The sequence below is a fragment of the Pleurodeles waltl genome, chromosome 3_1 (assembly GCF_031143425.1).
Source record: "Pleurodeles waltl isolate 20211129_DDA chromosome 3_1, aPleWal1.hap1.20221129, whole genome shotgun sequence".
Classification (NCBI taxonomy): Eukaryota; Metazoa; Chordata; class Amphibia; order Caudata; family Salamandridae; genus Pleurodeles; species Pleurodeles waltl.
The window spans coordinates 576696411-576718251 of record NC_090440.1 but is presented as its reverse complement, the minus strand read 5'-3'; the positions used below and the strand labels follow the sequence as shown (position 1 = coordinate 576718251).

Genomic DNA, 21841 nt, shown 5'->3' with positions numbered 1-21841 from the left:
GTGTGTTGTTGTGAAATGTTTTTAGCTGAGTTAATTTTCATGTTTTGCATTGCTGAATTAATGTTGGTCGTGTTTCTTCAGTGTTACTACCACCATGCCTCCATATGGACAGTTTGTGTGTGTGTTTGCCATTGTCCAGAATTTATTTCTCTTTGTTCTCCATGCAGTGTGGCCATGTACCGTCTTCTGTCTATAAGCTTGCATGGTGTTCTTTGTTCCCAATGCCTCCTTGTTCACAGTTGTTGTTTGATCATGTGGCTCGTGGCCATTTTGTCCATCCAGCCAATGTCCCTTTGCCATAGGCTTGCATGTGACCTTTTCTCCCGATGCCTCAGTGTTCACAGTTGTTGTTTGACCATGTGGCTGGTGGCTATTTTGTGCATCCGGCCAGTGTCCCTGTGCCATTGGCTTGCATGTGTTCTTTTTTGTTCTTTTTTGCTTCTTGTTGTTTGACCATGTGACTAGCAGCCATTTTGTGCATGCAGCCAGTGTCCCATTGCCATTGGCTTGCATGTGACCTTTGTTCTCCATGCCTTCTTGCTCCTTGTTGTTGTTTGACCATGTGGCTGATGGCCATTTTGTCCAACCAGCCAGTGACCCTTGCCATAGGCCTGCATGTGTCCTTTGACATGCTTTCTTGCTCCTTGTTGTTGTTGTTTGACCATGTGACTGGCTGGCAGCCATTTCGTTCATTCAGCCAGTGTCCCTTGCTTGCATGTGGCCTTTGTTTGCCATGCCTCCTTGCTCCTTATTGTTGTTATTGGACCATGTGGCTGGCGGCCATTTAGTCCATCCATCCAGTGTCCCTTTTAACATAGGCTTGCATGTGTTCTTTGTTTGCCATGCCTCCTTGCTCCTTCTTGTTGTTAATTATTGATCATTTGTTTTTTAAGTTTCTAATTTTTGTTTTCCATTTTATTTTTTATTTTCTATTTTAATTTATTTTTTTATTTAATTTTCATGTCTTTTATATTTTTAATTTTTTTAACTTTTTTTATTACATTTATATATTGTAGTTTTTTTTAGTTTTTTTTAAAAATTGTTTCTTTTTTCTTTTTCTTTTTTATTCATTGTTTGTTTTAATTTTTATAATTAAATTTTTACATTATTTTATGCTTTTTATTTTTATTTAATTCTACATTTTGCCTTGCTCCATCCATCCATCCATGTACATCCATTCCTCCATTCATCCATCCATCCATCCATCCATCCATCCACCAAAGAGGCACAGCTGCACTACAGCATTCGGTTTCTTTAGGTGTAATTCCATTTCCTCTAGGACACTCTCAGTGCGGAGTACTGCAGACAAATCAACAGCATAATTCATTTTGGTAATGATTATTCCATTTCCCCTGGACCACCTTGCAGCCATAGGTTTTTTAAAGGATTAAACAGATGGAAATAAAGCAAGATCTGCATTTTGTCCTGTCAGATTTGAAATCTAATTTTTTGGTGTGGTCTGTGGTGGTGTGGTTCGAATTTACAATGTTTTATTAAATTGGTATTTATTACATGAGTAACAAACCACACTAAGATTGCATTTGTTTGTACAATTCCAACCTGCAAAAATCCCACATTGCATTAACCACATGTTTTTCTTGTTTGTTATTAGGTGCACAAGAGAAGAGACCCACATAACCTGCAGTACTGCCAAAGAGAAGGCCTTACAGTTACATCGGTTCTCCAAACCCTTTCACTTGCGCATCTGCCACTGTCAACCTAGAGCTTGAGGTGGCCGAAACGAAAGTTGCTTCCAAGAAAGTGGCCAGTGAGAAGAAGAAGCAGCTTTGCGCCAGTGACGTGCCAACTGCAACCTTTTTCAGGAGACTTGTGCCTACCACAATGGCCTTCAGGTAGAAACCTGGGAGTAGCACTCCCGCATCAACAGCACCACCCCAATCTAAGCCCAAGACCATGTCTGTCAGTGAGGCAACTAGTGCAATCATGGCGATGCCAGTAAGCAGTGACGTTGAATATTTGTCCCTTTTGCAAAGTAGTACCCATTCATATCAGGAAACAGAACAAAGTGGATAGGAGCCGCAGCCAGCCATAGTAGATCTTCCCGAAGTTGGAGCAGAACAGGAGGTCAAGCTTCCTGCCAAGCAAGTACCTCTTCTTTTAGAATCAATGGCTCCCAGATCAACAGGAAGAAAAAGGAAGGGTACTACTTCATTTCTTCTCCAAGCACCACTTCTGATGTTGATGATAGGGACATGGAGTGGATCCCGGCAGAGTCTGCGAATGCCAGGAGAGGCAAGGGAAAAGAAAAGTTTGAGAAAGCCTTAGAATTGTGGAAGGGGATGATGATAAAGAAGATGATGATGACAAGCCGTCATTGTGGAAACTGGCACAGAGGAGTCAGATATTACTATCCTACCTGCTCTGAGGGATGTGGCACAGGCAGCACCGCCAACTCCCGTATTCGTAAGGACCCAGCAGAGACCCTCACCAACCCCTACCTCAGTAGAAGGATGCACTGCAGAGAGGCAATCAACATACTCACCTACCTTTAGTTCTTCTTCAGGCATTGGTCCAATAAGAAAGTACTCCCCCCCCCCTCAGTTTGGGACTTTTTTACGATTTGTAAACAGGAGGAGAACACTGCCATATGCTCCATTTGCCATGTGAGTATTCGTCTGGTTCGCCTGGTTCACATTATGCTACTGGATGCCAGATGACCCATGTGAAAAAACATCAGGCAATCTGGTAGGAGGAACACCTTTAAAAAATGGCTGAGCGTGGCTGCGGTGGTGGTGAGGAGAGCAAGGAAACATCAGTTACATCTGGTCAAATCACAGTGGAAGGTGAGGAAGAAGAGGGTGACATCCTTACCCTAAGCAGCCCTGTCCTCACAATGGCACAGGAAGAGTCAGATGGAGACACCACGGCACACAGTGACTGTACTATGACACTCATTGAGTCTATCACCACCTACATCTCAAAAATCGCCTTTGTCAGTCTAAGCTACAGTTACGGGCATGTTTAGGCAGGAGGCCCTACTACCGCAACCACCCAGTGGCACATTTGTACAAAAGGAATCTGGCAAAAATTTCAGTGCTGAGCCTCCTCCCTTTTTCTTCTGTGAAAGTAGTGGGATTCTTAGAGTTTGTGGTAGCCATCGGTCCAAAATGGATGGTTCCAAGTAAGACTTATTCTGCCCGAGTTGCTGTTCCATTGCTGCATCACAATGTGCTGCAATTGATTGAACAAGCTTTGCAGCAGAGTGTTGCCTACACTATCCTCCTGACAACAGACATGTGGGCCAGTTGTCGTGAGACTGATTACATGAGCATCACAGCACACTGGATCTCTTTTGTTGGGATAAAGCAAAAGCAGTCTACAGGTCTTGGCACCTGAAAAAAATTTAAGGGTGTTCGGCAGCATGCAACTTTAGCGATGTTTGCCATGGAGAAATCACACACAGCTGCCATTTTCTTGGACGAGTTTAATAGCAAGGTGTTGAAAGTAGATTTGTTGCCACAGACAATGTCAATAACATAGTCAAGGCCATGGCAGATGGTGGTTATTTCAGGGTCCTGTGTTTGGAGCACTGCATTAACCAGCCCCATCAACATCATCATTTATGCCTTTGTGTTTGTGAACTGTAAATGATTAATCTGGCCCAACCACTCTTGAGTCTGAGCCCACTTTTCCTGACCCTATGATTATATTTCCTTAGTTTACTTTTATAGCTCCCCACAATTGCTCTGAAGAAATTGATATTGCTATATTTTATTATCATGTCCGGTCTTCTTTGATGTGTGCCAGTACTGTTAATGTGGTCATCTGTTTCTCAGTCTTCCTACAGTCATGATATATGATGATGACCCACTAACTTTCTGTTTTCTTTCAATCTAGTTGACAGTGATGGATAAACTTTTGGTTAATCCTACAGTTGGAGTTCTCATAGGTGGGAGTGGCATCTTCTGTCTTTCCTGTTAGCACACTAGCCTGCTACTACTACTACCCCTGCCACCCCCTTAAGATGCCACCTTAGGAAAAAACCTGCAGTAAGAAGACTCCCTTGTTTCATCTATTCAGGTTCAGGTAAGAGAAGAACTATGGATTGAAGTGATCTTGTTCAGTTAGTAGTTAATTCCTACTGAAGAAGATGTTTGTGTGCGCTAGTTTTTATTGGCAAAATAGGCAATGGCATTCATCCTTTAGTGGTCAATATATAGTTGCTGAGGGCAATAGAGCAAGAATAGAAGTAAATGACATACACTTTTTAGGAGATTAAAAAAAACAGGCTGTACTAAAAGACAGCAATGTAAACTAAAGCAGCAGAATAAAGATTTTAGGTGCACATAAAGAAAAAACATGATCCCTTTTAATTATTTACAAATAGAAAACCCGTCCTCTCCACCAACAACAGTCCCACCCCTCTTTCCAAACAAATAATAAACCTGTCTCCAAAAAGTCCATTCAAAGTCCAAAGACCATCCCAATGGCCTCCCCCACCCTCTCCACCCATAACAAGTCCCTCCCATCAAAACAAAAAAAATAAAAAAGGGCTTAGAAGAAGGCACTGTCAATATGGATCTTGAGCTGGTCCAGGCTCTGCTCAGTGCTGGAGAGCTGGATCTGGATGGAGTCCATCCACTGGAGGATGCGGTTGAGCGATGCCTTGTTGGAGCGGGAGGGTGCAGCAGCAGGTGCAGTCAGGGAGCCTGACTGTTGGTGGTGGTGCTGGGAATGTACTGGCCGGGAGGCTGGGGGCTGGCGTGCTGCTCTGCTGGGTCTTGGGCCCGAGGCAGCAGTTTCAGCCTCTTCTTCCTCCAGGATCAACAGCTGCTAGTATTCGACCTGGATGTTCCTCAGCTTCTGCTGCAGCAGATGGGCCTCTATCTCCTGCCTTCTTAGTGGTGGCCATTGAGTAGGAGTACCTATATTGAGAAAAAGACGAATACAAAATAGACAAATTGTAAATAATGCTCTGAACAAACACTTCTTCAAAAGTAGGTAGTAGGTAGCACAGTATTACTACATTGCTGGTCCCCTAGGAACATTAGAATTTGATGTGATTATGATTAAGAGAGTCACAGAGACAGTTTTATTTGTTTACCTACACATGCCTCACATTAAAAGCACTGACTGTCTGGTAGAAAAGAATTAAGACAGAATAAAACCAGAATAAAAAATGTCATTTAATTTTTTTCTTTTAAATGCTTTTTGAGTAACTAAACAGACACATTAAGTGGAAAATAAAAATGAATTACCTCTCATTTATGATGAGTAAGGCCTTATGCATTATGGAGTACAAGTTGTGTCAAATTATTGGAGGCATGCTGGCCAGCGCTTCAAGTACTTTGCTGCTGGCTGCAGCTGTAGCTGACAATTACCTGTCTTTAATTCCGATGGCCCTGCTCTTCCCCAAATGTCGACTCTCCTTCTACACCCCGACCCACCAGCTTCGCTCCTCTGACCTTGCCCTCGCCACCGTTCCTCGCATCCACAGGACAACCACCGGTAGCAGATTGTTCTCCCACCTTGCCGCCAAGACGTGAAACACTCTTCCTATCCACCTGCGACAGACACAGGACCTACTAACCTACAGGAGACAACTCAAGGCCTGGCAGTTTGAGCAGTAGCAGCACCCCGCCCCCTTAGCACCTTGAGACCCTCACGGGTGAGTAGTGCGCTTTACAAATGCTAAGACTGATTTATTGAAATGTCTTTCACTTAGTTTCTTCCCTGACTCAAATAGGCAGATGAATAAATAAGATATGTCATGGATAAAATGCAGGTATTATATTTATCCTGTCTGCCGTAAGTAGATGTAAGTAAAACAATGCACCGCACTACAGGGAAAGGAGTGGGCTTTATGGATTGTATTTGGCACGTTCGTCACAGAGTATCCCCAACACCAAACTTGAACTTAAATCAGGAGCTTACTAGGCCTACTTTACTCATTGGCCTTGCCCACATCACAAATTCATTCCAACAAATTCATTTGCTGGACAGTGAGGAAAGGAAAGAAACTTGACTTACTCTACTGGAGAGTAAGGCTGAGGGATTAGGCAGGTAGGTAGAGCTTTTGCTATAGAAGAATAGAGGGATGTCACTGATCACCGATTCATCATGTGCCTAAGCTGTGGCTTATTCAGTCACTGTATAGCGAAGGTGTAAGGGAAAAATCCTAACAGGCGTAAAATAATTCTGTTATGAGAATAATGGACTGCACTTCTTCGGTCATGGGTGGCAAAATGCCCTGGGCAGGGCATTTTAGAAAAGCCAGGTAGTCAAGCCAACCAAAAGTGTTGCATAAAGAAGGGGCAGAGCTATAGCCTATGAATGATGATGACTCGGAATCACTGAAGTGCAATGAAGGGGTGGAATACAAAATGTTCAATGAAAGGCAGAAAAAAGGGTAATGCAAGGATAACCGGAATTAAACAAAGTTTGAATAAGGGAGTTGGAAAAAACAAGGGAGACAGTATAAAAAGTAAAAAAATGGCAAAATTAAAAGTAGTATAAAGGTATAAAAGTGGGGAGAGGTAAAAAGTAAGACAGTAATAATAATATTAAATAATAGGACTTACTGAGATGAGCAGAGCCAACAGCATTGGCGCTGGTGGTCAGCGCCTCCCCAACTCCTGGTGGACCCACGTGTGTAATGCCCCTCTTCTTTCCCTTGGGTGCTGATGTATGAAAGAATATTAAAAAAATACATTAATGGTACCGTTAATCTCCACAAAATTATTATATAACAGGCAAATGCTATAACATTGTACTTCAATCAGATCACCTATGGTACTAGAATGATTGTCTATAGTTGAGTTGGCTATACTCCTAAAATCCCTATTCCAAATTTCCTTTAAAAAACTACATTTGGAACTAATTCATTGCAATGAATGCTCTTTCATTCTTTTCTCACTTCTCAACCCCCTTGATCGACCAACTCCGGTTTCCTTTTTTGCAATGTGTAGATGTATACTCGAATCACAGTGAAATTGCTTGGGACTGTCCGAGCTACATAAAGTCACAGAGAACTCTAACTCACTCATATCACTGATTCACTATGGAGACAGGAGAACAAAGGAGTCTGCATTGCAATGGCTTCTTAACTAATCAGCCAACGCGAGTGCATACGAGTGCGATGATGTAGCGCCGAGCCCCTGCCTAGCTCTAACTGGATCACATAATGAATAATATTTTTAACATAAACTAAACATAATTTACTCTGAGTGCAAGCCGCATGCTATTCAGAAGTTAGCACTGTAGAACACAAACACAATAATATAATACTCACCAGGTCCCGGAATCTTGATGCCTAGCAGGTCAAGCAGGCCTTGCTCACTGTTGATTATATCCACCCTGCAGTGGGTCTGCTGCTGGGTGCTGTGCTGGGCCTGGGTGGTGGCCCTGACACACCGGCGCACACAAGCCCAATGGAGCTGATGCTTCCGCAGGGGTAACCTCTTCCAGGCCTACCGCCAGAGGAGAGGTGGCGGTACACATAAAAGACCAGAGCTGCCACCTCCTTCTCAGAAAAGATCGGCTGGGGCTGCACCCCTTGGTGGCAGCTCTGCCCACAAGGTTTGTGGCTGCTGGCTGTCCGGGGGGGACCTAGCACTGCTGCTCCCCTGGTCGCTGGCACCACCCTCTTCTGCCATGGTGATGGGTGAAGAAGAAAAGAATAGGGAAAAGGAAGGAAGAAAATAGAAAAATAAATACAAAAAAGTCACTAAAAAGCAAGAATATTTTTTAAAAATGTAAAAATAAAGAGACAAAAAAAGAGATGCTAATAAAATAAAATAAAAATGAGGGTCAAATTAATTAGGAAGGTGGAGGATTGCTAAAATAAATTGGGGGTGAAAAAAACAGGCCCATAAACAGAATGAAAATCAAGATGGTTGCGACCATGTGAACCGTGTGTTGCTGTTCGCTCGTTATTTTGAACAAGGGTACATGCTTTGTGTTGTGTTTGACATCAAATGCAATGCGAACGGATGCAGCAGAGAATTCCACCCACTCGTGGAACTCCACGAAGCAAGGATGAGTTATTTTTCTACTTTGCGGAGTTCCACATAGCGCAACTCAATGCACTGTGCCCAGGCCTAGTAAATACGTGAAGTTGAATTATCTGGTACTGAGTGATATTTTGTGGAGTGTAAATATGTTGTGTGGTGTGGCATTGTGTGACACTGAATTGTGTGGTGTGAGATTGTGTGGTGTTGTTGTTGAATTATGTGGATCTGAATGCTTGTTGTCTATCTAATGCAGTGCTGAGGGAGCAGCCTTCATGGGAGGGAAAACTCTGTTGTTTCTCTTTTCTGTCCTCTCTCCCTCCCCTCTCCCCCAAAACTGGCTAAAGCAGTGTAAATGGCATCCAGCAGCTGTTTCTGTGTCCCCTGCATGAGCATTTGAGTCTTGAGATGACTCCAGCATCAGACAGTTTGATTTATGTCCGCTTTGAAGCTTTAACGTGTGAATCATTTTAAACTTGCATTACACACAGTGTAAGAAAGACTGCTCCACAATGCACAAAAAGAGAAAATGTTGCTTCCAAACAGGGCCGGCCTGTACCAGGGCTCTAATGGTCAGGGGGCACACAGGTCTCTCTCTGCACAGGCCACACAGCAGTTGCTCTCTAATCTAATTTCGGTAAACTAGCCTTTAATCATTTTTCCAGCTGCTCACATCCTGCTTGTAAAACAATCTCCTCACTCCCCTACCTTCTCCCTTCTCTTATCCTGCTCCCACACCAGGTCCCTCACCTTCCATTTGGTGCTAGTTTCAAAGAGGTTCATGGAAGGTGAGCAAGAGACGGAGAGATGTGTGCTCAGAGCAGTCCTGTCACTGAGTGTAACAGCCAGTGACCGACCTGTAGATACAAAAGAGTCACCTACGAAGACCACCAGCAGCAGGGGGCAGGCAGTAGAGAGCAGCATGCTGCCAGAGAGGTAGGGAAGGTCTTGGGCAGCAGAGAATTCTCCATCCCTCCCCATCAACTTTACTTGTCTTTTTACTTCTAGGTAAGAGGCACAAGCGGAGTCATTTGAGGGATGGGGCTTAGGCCCAAGGTCAGGTAATACCTCAAAAATGAAATGACTCTCTGCTCATCGTGGGCATATATTATGTTCTGTATTTTCATTTTGCAGTGTGGTACTTGCAGTTTTGTTTCTACGGCTAAATACAGGATACTAAAATGCGGGATTGAACTTAAAATACTAACGGAAGCTAGGGAAATACTTTATTAAAAATGTATAGGGGGCGCCAAAGTTGGTTTTGCCCTGGGTGCTAACTATGCAAAGGCTGCCCCTTGTTCCAAAATGTAGTTTTTAGTGAAACCCCAACAGAACATGATGCATTTTTTTTTATATAGCTGTCGCTTAATGGCAAACATTTCACAGCTCAGCTGGTAACTCCCTTGCTCCCTTCCAATCCAGGCAAAATCCACATAAAAAAGATTATGGCTTCTTAAGACCTTTTTACGACACATACTTGTTGGCAGTCTAAGGCTGTCACCACAAGCTTCTGCAGTTGGGGACCCACAGCTTCACCAATGTGACCTTCGGATACAGTAACTTTGGAAGTCTGCTGCTGTTTTTGGTATTATAATGCAAACCACATATGCAAAGTAAGTTGGATGTTCCTACAGTACATTGCAACAATTATTTTTTTGAGTTGTTGTATGCAGAGCCTTGCCTCTAATGCGAGAAATGGCCATGATTTACAGAAAATATGTTCTTTGTCAAATTTAGCAAGTGTATCATTGCACAGAATCTCCATTTTGGCAGGGTCTTACTGCATGATGGAGTCTTTGTTACATTCACCAGGCCTCACTGTGTCAGTATAATGATAAAATGAAAACTCTCCGGATGGCCTCGGGCTATGTGTCTCCTCTTCCCAAGCTACCATCTGTGGATTGGTAGCTTATGTACATAAGCGTATGCAGCTGATGCGCTGTGTTCCTTTGTGAAGAGCAGTGGCTGTTGTTCTGCCCAAAGCACTCCCTCCAAAGGTAAAGCAATTTTGGCGAATACAACATGTTCCTTTAAACATATTTGACAATCTAAACATACCCCCTTGCATTTCAAGCTTATTGTTTGGTATACACACAGCACAGCAGGGATCCTGTAAGAAGCGCTGACCTACTTCCAGCTGCAGACGAAATGGTCTTGTTGACAGATGTTAATTTTCTAATCACTTTTCATATAAGTGCTTCCAACACCATCATCCACATATACGCCTAAAAAGCATGCTTACATCATGAGATCTGAACCACCCCGGCTCGAGCCAACCCAAAAACAGCCTTGCACTTACATGAAAAGTGATTGGAAGATTCAAATCTTTCAATGTGACCATTTTGTCTGCATTCAATAAAAAGTCAATTTGTTCTGCCTAAGCTTACTCGGGCTGCTGTTTGCATTTCAAATTCCTCAGGTTACACCAGGCATTTTATTCCAGAGTACAAGCACAAGGCATATTACTGCATCCATGGGACATATGCATTTACGGGATGAATATATTGACCAAAGGAGGGAGAGGAGTTCAGCAAGAGGCTCTTTCCACTGAAAGAGGGGTAGTAGCTGCAGTGCGAAAGCCTCCATTCTTCCGTTCCTATTGCTTAAAGAGGAAATGAAAACACGGTTGCTGTTTACGGTGCTTGGAGCAAGGAAGAGCACACTGACATAGTAGCTGCAGCGAGAAAGCCTCTATTCTTCTGCTCCCGTTGTTTAAAGAACAAGTGAAACATGACCACTCTTTACAATGGTGCAGGAGCAAGTGAAAACACAGCACTCCAGAGGAGGACTTGTAAGCCAAGAAAAAAGAAGTTCCTAAAATGATGATAAAATGAAAGCAGTGGACGGATAGCATACTTAGTCCCTGCCCTCGGGAGTGGTAACCACAGGAAGAGGCATGACAAATGCATTCCATGCGCGCCATCTAGAGCCAAGACTGTTACAAAATTTTTTATTTTTAATATCACTTATAAATTGTTTTTTTTGTTTTTTTCCTTTCTTTTTTTTTGTTTAAGCTTTTGAATGCTAATGTTTTTTTCTAGCAACAAATTAAGAACATTTAAATGTGAAACCCTTACTTATTAATAACCTTTCCAATTCTTTTACGCTTTTTTAGGTCTGTTCATGATTATGTTTGCTGTTATCAGTATCAATTTTTTTGGACTGGATCCTGAACAATCTGGATATTTGTTGTCATATTTTGGAGTCATTCAAATGGTAAGGACAAGTGTTTCATTTTTCAAGACAAACAAAAAGAAATCAATTATAAAGTGCATGCTCCTGTACTTTTGCTTTTGGTGTTATCCTTTTGTAATTTCTGGCTGTGTTTGTCTGATACTGCTAACTTTTACTAATTTGCTGCAAACTCAAGGCTTTACCAATGTGAGCAATGGTACATCTGGGCCTAACCCTGAAGTTTGTGTCAGGAGTATTTCTTGTCATGCAGTTCACTTTAGGTAAAAATTGTACTTACACTACTCCTGCAGTATTTTACCATTCCATTCACCAGCATGCCATGGCCTCTCAGCTTGGTGAACTGGTGTCAAGCTTTCCAGAACTCTCCACTCTGTAACCAGGCCTGTGGACTCCCAAAGGCTTCTCCAACACAAGGAAACTACAGTGCCGGTGAAATCTATCAAAACTCTGCCAATTGAACAGGCTCACCTCAGCACAAGAATGTTTAAGACTAGGCCACACGCTGACTTCTAAACAGCAATCAATCCCATTTCAAGGTTCCTGTCAAGGACAGCAGTAATGCAAACCTACTGTGCTTCATTTTCTCTTAACGCATTTTTAATTACAAATTTCAAGAAGTTCTGGCTCAGTTTAGCAGGTAAGGTGAGTACCTGAATAGAATTTAGCACCGCTCACTGCAACTCATCATGCACAGTTTCCAGGGAACACAAAATATGTTGTATGCAGGTTTTTTGACTGGCACCAAAACAGTCATATTACTACTGATCTAAATAAAATTAGCTTGTAAGTGAAAAGAGATTGGCCTAAAAGATAAAAAAATATATATGTCTGTGGCAGGTCAAGGCTTTGGATTATTCTGGCCTTAGTTTTTTAGAGGAAAAGCCCTCCTCCTTCTTCCAATACCCAGATCCAAGAAGGATCTCAGGGTAGGTCAGGTTTTCATCTTTCAGGCACCTAAAAAGTTCTCTGTTTCGGTTTTAGAGCTCAGCTGCTGCCTGCTGAAAATGGACCGTTGTGTTTAGACAGACTATAAAAGCACAATACATCTCTATTGACGACTCCATTGAACAACACTGTTGTACATGTGTACCATAATATCTATATATTAAACAACCCTTTCACCTACATCAAATGAAGAGCTGCCACAATTTAACTTGGCTCCTCTGTCATTTGAGGGATCACTGAACAACACGTATTTTTAGGCATCCAGACTGTTGAGCCCTAGTTCCTTTATGAAGTTTTCTCTCAATAAATTAGACGGTCACAAGTTTGGATATTGGATATTTTCAAGACTCCCTTTGCTTTAGTTTATTGCTACTTTGTCATTGGTCTTTTCACGTATTAAGAATTGACAGCCAGGCTGCTGTTTTGAATTACTCAAAAAAGTTTCCTACCTGCGCGCAAAATTTTCACTTTAATGTTGGTTGTATGTTTTTGTTTATTACGTGACGCAAGAGGCTTACATTTCCTAGAAATAAGACAATAGATATTGTGTATTTATCTAGGATCGTTTAAATTGATATACTTTTTTCTAACATTTTATATTATTTTACAATCATGGAGACTTTTATTGAACTTTTAACTGATTTGGGTGACAGCAGGTATCCCGAAATATGAATTTATCTAAATACATTTGTTGATTTTTCCAGTTGTCTTTTGCACCATCGTTCTACTGAGTTTTGCGTTTTAAAGATGTAACTTCAGGTTGTAGAACCTATTGCAATGTATTTTGGCAAATACAAGAAAGTTGAACTCGATCATGAACACTAGATCCAACTATTCTTTAAAGGGCTGCAAGATGTCTCCTTCTATACCTTTTTCATCGATTAACACATATCAGAAGCCAATAAGAAGGATCAATGATCAAATTGGAACTAGCTTCTCTAGAATTTAAAGTTACCCAAACTTAGGCAGACCCTTCTCTCTTACCCACGCTGGAAGCAGGTTTAACTACAGTCAGGATAGTTGCTTACCTCTCCTTTCAACCAGACCCCACAATTAAAAAAAACAAGATAGTGTTTATGTGAATTCTTTCTGTTTAGACAAAGTTTGACTTTGCAAGCAGGTGCATTCTTTCACCTCGCCAATGGAAATATCATCAGACGCTTTATTTACTTTAAACTTTAAAATACCTCTGCCTCTGTGTACACTCAAAACTCCAGCGATAGCTGATAAGGCACCTGCACAAAAATAGACCTTGTAACCTGGCAAACATCCGGCTGTGAGCGGAGAAGGAAAACATTAGCATTGTACTTCTCACACAAAGACCAGGATGAGAGAACTGAAAGCTCGGTTTTTGAGTTTCATAAAGCAGGTGATAATGGAGAAGGTCTGGCAGAAGACCAATGTGCTGCACTGCCTCTGCATTCAAATGAGTTTTTTTTATTGTTCACTTGTAAATTACTTTACGCAGTTTATTTAGCTATTTTATTGTTCAAACGTCATAGGGGCTGTTATTCATTGTTCTGTTCTCTAGTGGGGCCAGGCACGTTTCTGTTAAATATTTAAATGTAAGTATAGCATCAGTATGATTCCAAAGCTTTTTTAAAGATTGAGAAAGTCATTTAGAGATTGGTTCCAAGACAAAATGGAAGAACAAAACAGAGGGATAAAATAAAGATTTGTCTAAGAGAACAGGTGTAAATAGCACTATAGTTAGAGTTTATCCCTATTTAGGATCAGGAAAAAATAGCACTGGTGGACAAAAACAATAAGTATTGGTACTAAGCATAGAAACTCGATTGTCGTCCCCTAAAGCCCTTGCATCCCCTCTAGGAAATTGACAAATTGTGGTGAAGTTGGTTACTTATTACAGCTCTACATTCTTACATCAATTCCCTCCATCCCAAACCCTGGGCCATTGCTTAATTTAAGCAGATGGATGCTGATAGGGGTCACTGCATTTATTTTTTTCACATCAGATATTCCCCGAGAACAAAAGAGGGAAAAACACAAATTGGCAAAACGGGGAAAGAGAAAGACAAAAGAGCCATCACAAAGGGAGAAAGCGGGAACTTGCAAGAGTGAGATAAAGGGACACGGTGTGTGTGTGTTTGCAAAGTTTAATTGCACTGGCCGAGGATGTCTGAGCAGGAGCTTCGGCCAATGGCACTCTTTATTTCACAAATGAAGTAATGCCCTGGACTCACTACTGTGTAAGGGTAGAGAAGGCCAGAGAAGGTAAGGAGACAGAAGGAGGCAAAAGCTTTGCACTAGACAGCCTAACATTCCCTACCTTTCCCAGCCTCCATTCCTCCAGCATATCCGGAAGGTAGGAGGAAACCCTGGCAGGGAAGACAACAGCAGTCCTGCAGCAGGGGACGTGGAAACTCAGACACACAAATGAGAGATAAATAGGGCATGGGGAAAGAAGGCCCAAACACGTGAAAGCAAATAGGACTTTTGACCACACATCTTCTCTTTGGAAGGTTACATGATAAGGGAAGGTGCTTTTTGGAGGTTAATGCACATCCTTCAGCACCTGGCAGTGCCCATACCACCAGTCCCGCTGATGTCATGTTATTTTACTTTCCTAGAGTGAAAGACCATCTATTGCTGTACCATCATAATTAGACGACGCTTACGTCTAGAGTCAGGTGCAGTGTTTCCTGTCACGTTTTCGATTTAATATAGCATCTAGCCCCTGGTAAAAATTTACTTCAAATTTATTTTCAACACATTTCAGGTAATAAAACTGAACGAATGCTGCTTTTGGCCAAGATTGCCTTTAAAGCAGTTTGGGGCCTATTTTGCCATTTCCCCTGCCTTGTTCTAGCCTTGTGCCACGCCACCGCATTTGTAGCTAAGTCCAGTTCTTAACAACGGTACCAAACTGTAAACAATATAATAAGTTAGCAAAGTGTACGTTTTACATGAGGGTGATCTATGCTAGGTTGGATTGGGAAAACCTATGGTTATGTTGTTTTAAAATATAGAATTCTAGAGAGAAAATCCGTGCTGTTCCTAGATTAGGAAATTGTAAAATACAGGATTCTAAAATTCAAGTTATATATAACTGTTCTGGGTAGGTCAGAGTTTCCTTTGAAAGACCTTATTGTTTCCTGAATAAGTTTTATTTTGTGCCATTCAGCAAATCTGCAAAAAACGTTCCAAAAATGTTTGGGATGAGCATTTCAGGTTGTGTGCAGATCCATCAACAAGGGAGGGGAGGGTCAAAAACAACTTTTGCAATTTAACTCCTTTAGGAATCTTTGCTCTGCAATGCAGAAAAATAATGATGAATGACATTACACCAAACTTGACATGAAACTTTACTCAAAAAATGCTTTTGCTGAGGTTTGTGTAAATCTGTTCAGTAGTTTTCAAGAAATGAGTACTTAAAAATATTTTGGAAACGACTTGTACTATAAGCTTCAGAGATGGCTTATAATAGATGTTGAGAAGTGCACAACATTTCATAAAGCCATTACACAGTATTATCACCAGCTTTAAACTGCGAATGCCAGCTTACTTTCAACATAATAGACCTTGCAGAATTTGTGGAGCAGATGGCATTACCATCTCTTTTTTAAAACCAACTGAAAGACTTAACTGTATCCACTGGAATGTAAAAGCTGAAAGAAAACAAGCATTGGCAAAGCCAATAGGTCTCACATATGCGAGAGCTATTGGCTTTGGTAATGTCTTTAAGCCATGTTGTAGGTCAGTGTGGTTGCTGTTCAGCATGGCTAAAGGTTTGTGGGGTGGAGTAGAATGGAGTGGGGTGGATTGGGGTAGATTGGAGTGTGCCAGATTTGAGTGGGGTACCTTGGATGGAGAGGTGATTAGATTGGCGTGCTAGATTGGAGTGGGTAGATTGAGCTGTGGTAGTTTTGGGTAGATTAGAGTGGGGTTGACTGGAGAGCGGTAGATAGGAGTAGGGTAGATCAGGATACATTGGGGTAGGGTGGAGTGGGATATATATTTGTGTAGATTGGAGTAGAGTGGGGTAGATTGAGGAATAGAGGGGCTGAGTGGATTGGGGTAAATTGTTGTGGGGTAGATTGTAGTGGAGCGTGGTAGATTGGAACGTGGTATATTGGGTGGATTCAAGTAGGGTAGGTTGTAATGAGTGGGGGTTGATTGAGATAGTTTGGAGTAAGGTTGAATGAGGTAGATTGGAGTGGATTGGGTAGATTGGGGAGTGGGGTAGATTGAAGTGGTGTGGGGTAGAGTGGGATGGGGTGGGGTAGATTGGGACGAAGTTGAATGAGGTAGATTAGAGTAGATTAAAGTGGAGTAGATTGGGCTAGATTAGAGTGAGATAGATTGGAGTGGGGTAGATTGGTGTGGAGTGAGGTAGATTTTAGTGGAGTGGGGTAGATCGGGATAGAGTGAAGTGGGACATATTGTAATAGATTGGAGTGGGGTAGATTGGGAAGAGTGGAGGGCAGTGGATTGAGGAAGATTGGAGTGGGGTGGGGTAGATTGGAGAGGGGTAGATTGGAGTGGAATGGGGTAGATTAGGGTGGTGTGGGGTAGATTGGAGTGGAGTTTGGTATATTAGAGTGGAGTAGATTGGAGTGGATTGGATAGAGTGGTGTGGGATAGATTGAGGTAGCAGTGTGGGGTATATTGGAGTGGGTTAGAGTGGGGGTAGGTTGGTGTGGAGTAGATTGGTGTGGAGTAGATTGGAGTATGGCATATTGGGATGGAGTAACTTGGAGTGGGTTAGGTTGGACTGCAGTGGGGTATATTTGAGTGGCGCGTAGTAGATTGGAGTGGAGTACATTGAGTAGAGTGGAACGGAGATGGTAGACTGAGGTAGAGTGGAGTGGGATAGATTAGAGTAAAGTGTGGTAGATTGGGGTATACTGAAGTGGGGTAGATTGGGGTAGAGTGGAGTACAGTAGGATAAATTGTAGTGGAGTTGAGAGTGGAGTGAGATTGAACGGGGAAGAGTGGAATGGGGTAGATTGGAGTGGAATGAAGTGGGGTAAATTAGGGTGGAGTACGTAGATTGGATAGATTAGAGTAATGCAGATTGGAGTGGCGTATATGTGAGTGAGGTAAATTGAAGAGAGATTATTGGAGTAGGGTCGTTATGGGTGGGTTAGGTTGGGGTGGAGATGGGTAGATTGCAGTGCAGTGGGGTGGGCTGAAGTGGGGTGGGGTAGATTGATGTAGAATGGGGTAGATTGAAGTGGAGTAGATGGGGTAGATTGGAGTGGGACAGATTAGGGAGGGGTAGATTGGAGCAAGATATATTGGGGTTGGGTAAATTAGGGAGGGGCAGATTGGAGTGGGTTAGATTGGGGCAGAGTGGGTGGGGTAGATTGGTGTGGGTTAGATTGGAGTGGGTTAGATTTGATGTGAAGTGTGGTAGACTGAAGTGGGGTAGATTGGAGCGGAGTGGGGTACATTTGGGTAGAGTGTAGTAGAGCAGATTGGAGTGGAGGACATAGGGTAGATAAGAGTGGGGTAGATTGTGGTAGATTGGATTGAGGTAGATTGTGGTGGAGCAGAGTAGATTGGAGTGGAGTGGGGGATAGATTAGAGTGGAGAGGAGTTGGTTAGATTACAGTCTAGATTATAATTTCATGCATGGATTACAAATGAATTACAGGAATGTCCTTTATCTGAGCTCACCTCGATATGTACTAAAGAGACAGCAGGTGGTGCAGAACGCTGCTGTGTGCCTATTTATGAATATTCTTAGACACCTGTCCACAAAATCTGCCTTAGTCTCTCGCCACTGGCTCCCGGTAGAACAAAGGATCAACTTCAAAGCCCTCTGTACTTTGCACAGAGCCCTGCACAATTAGGGCCCGGTCTTTCTTAGGCAAATTGCAATGCCTTATATCCCTTATAGGTCTCTCAGATCCTCGACTGCTTCCCTAATTAATGTTCCACGGATCAAGAAAGTGAGATGGGGCTGAGGGCAGATCGTTGGCATATAGAGCTTCAAATCTTTGGAACTCCCTTTCCTTGGAGCTCCGTCAAGAAAGCTAAGAACCCTCTTTTCATAGGAATCTGAGGACTCTATTGTTCACAGTATAAATCTCCTCCTTGCAGTCTGTTTTGTCTCTGCTCTAGCGCTGAGAGGTCTTCGGATAGATATGTGCTTTATAAATCCTTAAAACTTAAACTTGAACAGTGGAATTTGGAGTGGAGTGGGGTAAATCAAAATGAAGTGGAGTAAAGTGGACTGAGGTAAATTGGAGGGGAGTAGGATAGTTTGGAGTGAGTTGGGTAGCTTAAAGTGGAGTCAGGTAGATTGGAGTGGAGTAGATAGGAGTAGGATGGAGTGGGTAGATTGGGGTGGAGTTGGGTAGAGGTGAGTGGGTTGGACTGGGTGTAAATTGGATTCAGGTGGATTGGGGTAGATTGGAGTGGGAAAGACTGAGGTAGATTGGGGCAGAGTGGAGTAGATTTGAGTGGAGTGTGGTAGATGGGTGGTGGAGTGGAGTAGATTGCAGTGGGGTAGGGTTGATTGGGTTAGATTGAATGGAGTGAGGTATATATTGAGTAGACTGGAGTGGGGTAGGTTGCAGTGCGGAGAGATTGGGGTGGAGTGGGGTGGGGTAGATTGGTGTAGATTGTAGTGAAGTGGGGTAGATTTGATCGTAGTGGAGAGAATTTAGTTAGATTGGAGTGGGTTAGATTGAGGTAGATCAGAGTGGGGCTGATAGGGGTGTAGTTGGGTGGGGTAGATTAGGTGTAGTGGAGTAGAATGTGGTAGATTAGTGAATTGGAGTGGGCTAGACTGAAGTGGAGTGGGATGGTGGATCACTGTGGAGTGGGGTAGATTGACATGGAGTGGGGTAGATTGGAATGGGGTAGAATGGGGGTGGTGTGGAGTAGAAGGGTGTGGAGTGGCGTGTTGTGTTATGGAGTGAGTGGTGTAAATTGGAATTGTGTGGAGTCAAGTGGCATGTCATAGAGTGTCTTAGACTGGGGGGCATTGAGTGGAGTGAAATGTCAAAGAGTGGAATGTCATAGAATGGAGAGCGAAAGGGCATAAAGTGAGGTGGAGTGGCTTTGTGTGGAGTATCCATAGTGTGGTAACACACTACCATTACAGACATTTCATTTTCAATTGAAATTACCATTACATTTGCACTGAATACGTTCTTTGGGCCTGATTTATGAAACGTTAGCGTCGCCTTTATGTCATTTTTTGACTCAAAAGCGGCGCAAACTTACAAAACATAATTATATCTTGTAAGTTTTCGCCACCTTTGTGTCAAAAAATGACGTAAAGGCGGCGCTAACGTTTCGTAAATCAGGCCCTGAGGGCATTCAAACAATAATGTGTGCAATGTCATTGCCTAACGTATTGATGTGTTGTAATCATATTCAAATATTTGTTTCCAATTCACTTCAGAATTACAAAAACAAGTGTTTCATTTGTAGTAATTCTGATATATTTTAAAACATCAGCACAGTTAATTTTTTGTTGTGTGCATACAAAAAAAACATCCTACACTCTCTCCTCCCACATGGGTACTCAGCAGGATTGCCACATAAATTATCTCACTTTGAGGTCTGAGAAAAGTTAACACCAAGGTCCCCTTGGAAAACAGAGCTTGGCATTTGACCTCTGTCTTTGAATGCACTGCAAATATGGCAAGATAAGAACAAGATTTAAAGGACTGTTCCCAAAAAACAGGTTTGTGGAAGAGTACAGTAAACAAGGTTTGAGTAACGGGGGGGACAAACTCAAGCTGGGCAGCATAAAACAAATAAAGCCAGCAAATAGAAAGTCAGAAAATGTGAATTACAAACCAAAAGACAGTGGTCAGCAATGGGCATAGTGTATTCCCAGGGAAGCTTTCAGGATGCCCACAAGAAGTTGTAAGCAAACTAGACAGCTACGCTGTCTGGTAGGCTTTAACCTAAAAATAAGTGTCCCACTTGCAAAAGCTGCTGGGATTGAGTTACTCCTGAGCAAATTCTATAAAATATCTAAACCAAAATTAGTAGCTTCTTTTCATTCTTTTTTACAGTATATACTGTCCAGAACTCCTATTACTTCATCTTGGCTACTGAATGTTTTAACCCCTTCCCCGCCATGGACGTAATGGTTACGTCCATGGCAGCGCCCGTGTGGCACCATGGACGTAACCATTACGTCCTGAATGCTGCCCTCGGGAGAAGCGCTAGCGCTCCTCCCGAGGGCCGCCCCCCCACCCCCCTAGGTCAGGGCTGACAGGGGAATCCCTTCCCCTTCAACCCCCGACCCCCCCCCCACCCCCCCCTGTGACGTCAGCGCGCGAGCGCGCGCTGACAATCACACAACCTCCCCAGCGCGATCGAAAGAGAAATACTCAGCATTTCTCTTTCGATCACGTGGGGGAGGCCCGGAGAGGCTTCAAAGGGAAGGAAATGTATTTCCTTCCCTTTGAAGTCTCTCCGAGGGTTTCAAAAGCCGGATTGCTTGCAATCCGGCTTTTGAAACCCCACTAGGCACCAGGGATTTTTTTTTTTTAATATGTAATTGACAGAAGGGAGCGACCCCTTGGGCAAGGGTCGCTCCCAGGGGGTCTTTTTTTTTTAAGGCCTTTTCTGCCCCCCCTGGGGGCAGATCGGCCTAATAATAGGCCGATGTGCCCCCAGGGGGGGCAGAAACCTCTAGACACCAGGGATACTTTTGTTTTTTTTGTTTTTTGATTTGTTTTCTTTTGTGTTTTAGGTGTGGGATGCGACCCCTTAGGCAAGGGTCGCTCCCATAGGGGGGAAATTATATTTAGGCCATTTCTGCCCCCTTTGGGGGCAGATTGGCTTATTTTTATGAGGCCAATCTGCCCCCAAGGGGGGCAGAAACCACTAGACACCAGGGAGTTTTTTTTGTTTGTTTGTTTTTCACGTAAGGGGAGCGACCCCTTAGGCAAGGGTCGTTCCCATGGGGGGGCAAATGTATTTTAGGCCATTTTCTGCCCCCCATGGGGGCAGATCAGCCTATTTTTATTAGGCCGATCTGCCCCCACGGGGGGCAGAAAACCACTAGGCACCAGGGATTTTTGTTGTTGTTGTGTTTTACAGATGGGGAGCGTCCCCTTAGGCAAGGGTCGCTCCCCTGGAGGGGCAAATTGTATTTAGGCCATTTCTGCCCGCTTTGGGGGCAGATCGGCCGATTTTTAGGTCAATCTGCCCCCAAGGGGGGGCAGAAACCACTAGGCACCAGGGATCTTTTTTTTTGCGCCGTCACGCCGGGGGGGGGGGGGGGGTGAGGGGGGCAAATTTATTTTAGGCCATTTCTGCCCCCCCTGGGGGCAGATCGGCCTATTGGTATTAGGCCGATCTGCCCACAGGGGGGGCAGAAACCTCTAGGCGCCTGGGCAAATAGTTTTTTTGTGTTTTTTTTTTGTTTGTTTGTTTTTTTAGAGATGGGGAGCGACGCATTAGGCAAGGGTCGCTCCCCTGGGGGGCAAATTGTATTTAGACCATTTCTGCCCCCCTTGGGGGCAGATTGGCCGATTGTAGGTCAATCTGCCCCTAAGGGGGGCAGAAACCACTAGGCACCAGGGATCTTTTTTTTGCGCCGTCACGCAAGGGGAGCGACCTTGTAGGCAAGGGTTGCTCCCCGGGGGGCGGGGGGGTGAGGGGGCAAATTTATTTTAGGCCATTTCTGCCCCCCCTGGGGGCAGATCGGCCTATTGGTATTAGGCCGATCTGCCCACAGGGGGGGCAGAAACCTCTAGGCGCCTGGGCAAATAGTTTTTTGTGGTTTTTTT

The 21841-nt window shown here is 43.3% G+C and overlaps 1 protein-coding gene across 2 annotated transcripts in view; it reads left to right on the top strand.

The window, feature by feature from the left end:
* The window catches only part of SLC22A18 (solute carrier family 22 member 18), a 757096-nt gene that overhangs the window by 460597 nt on the left and 274658 nt on the right, over nucleotides 1-21841 (top strand). For both annotated transcript variants that reach the window (XM_069223018.1, XM_069223019.1), the window contains exon 8: nucleotides 11086-11186. In XM_069223018.1, the coding sequence (XP_069079119.1) occupies nucleotides 11086-11186 (101 nt within the window). The remainder of the gene's footprint in view (nucleotides 1-11085; nucleotides 11187-21841) is intronic.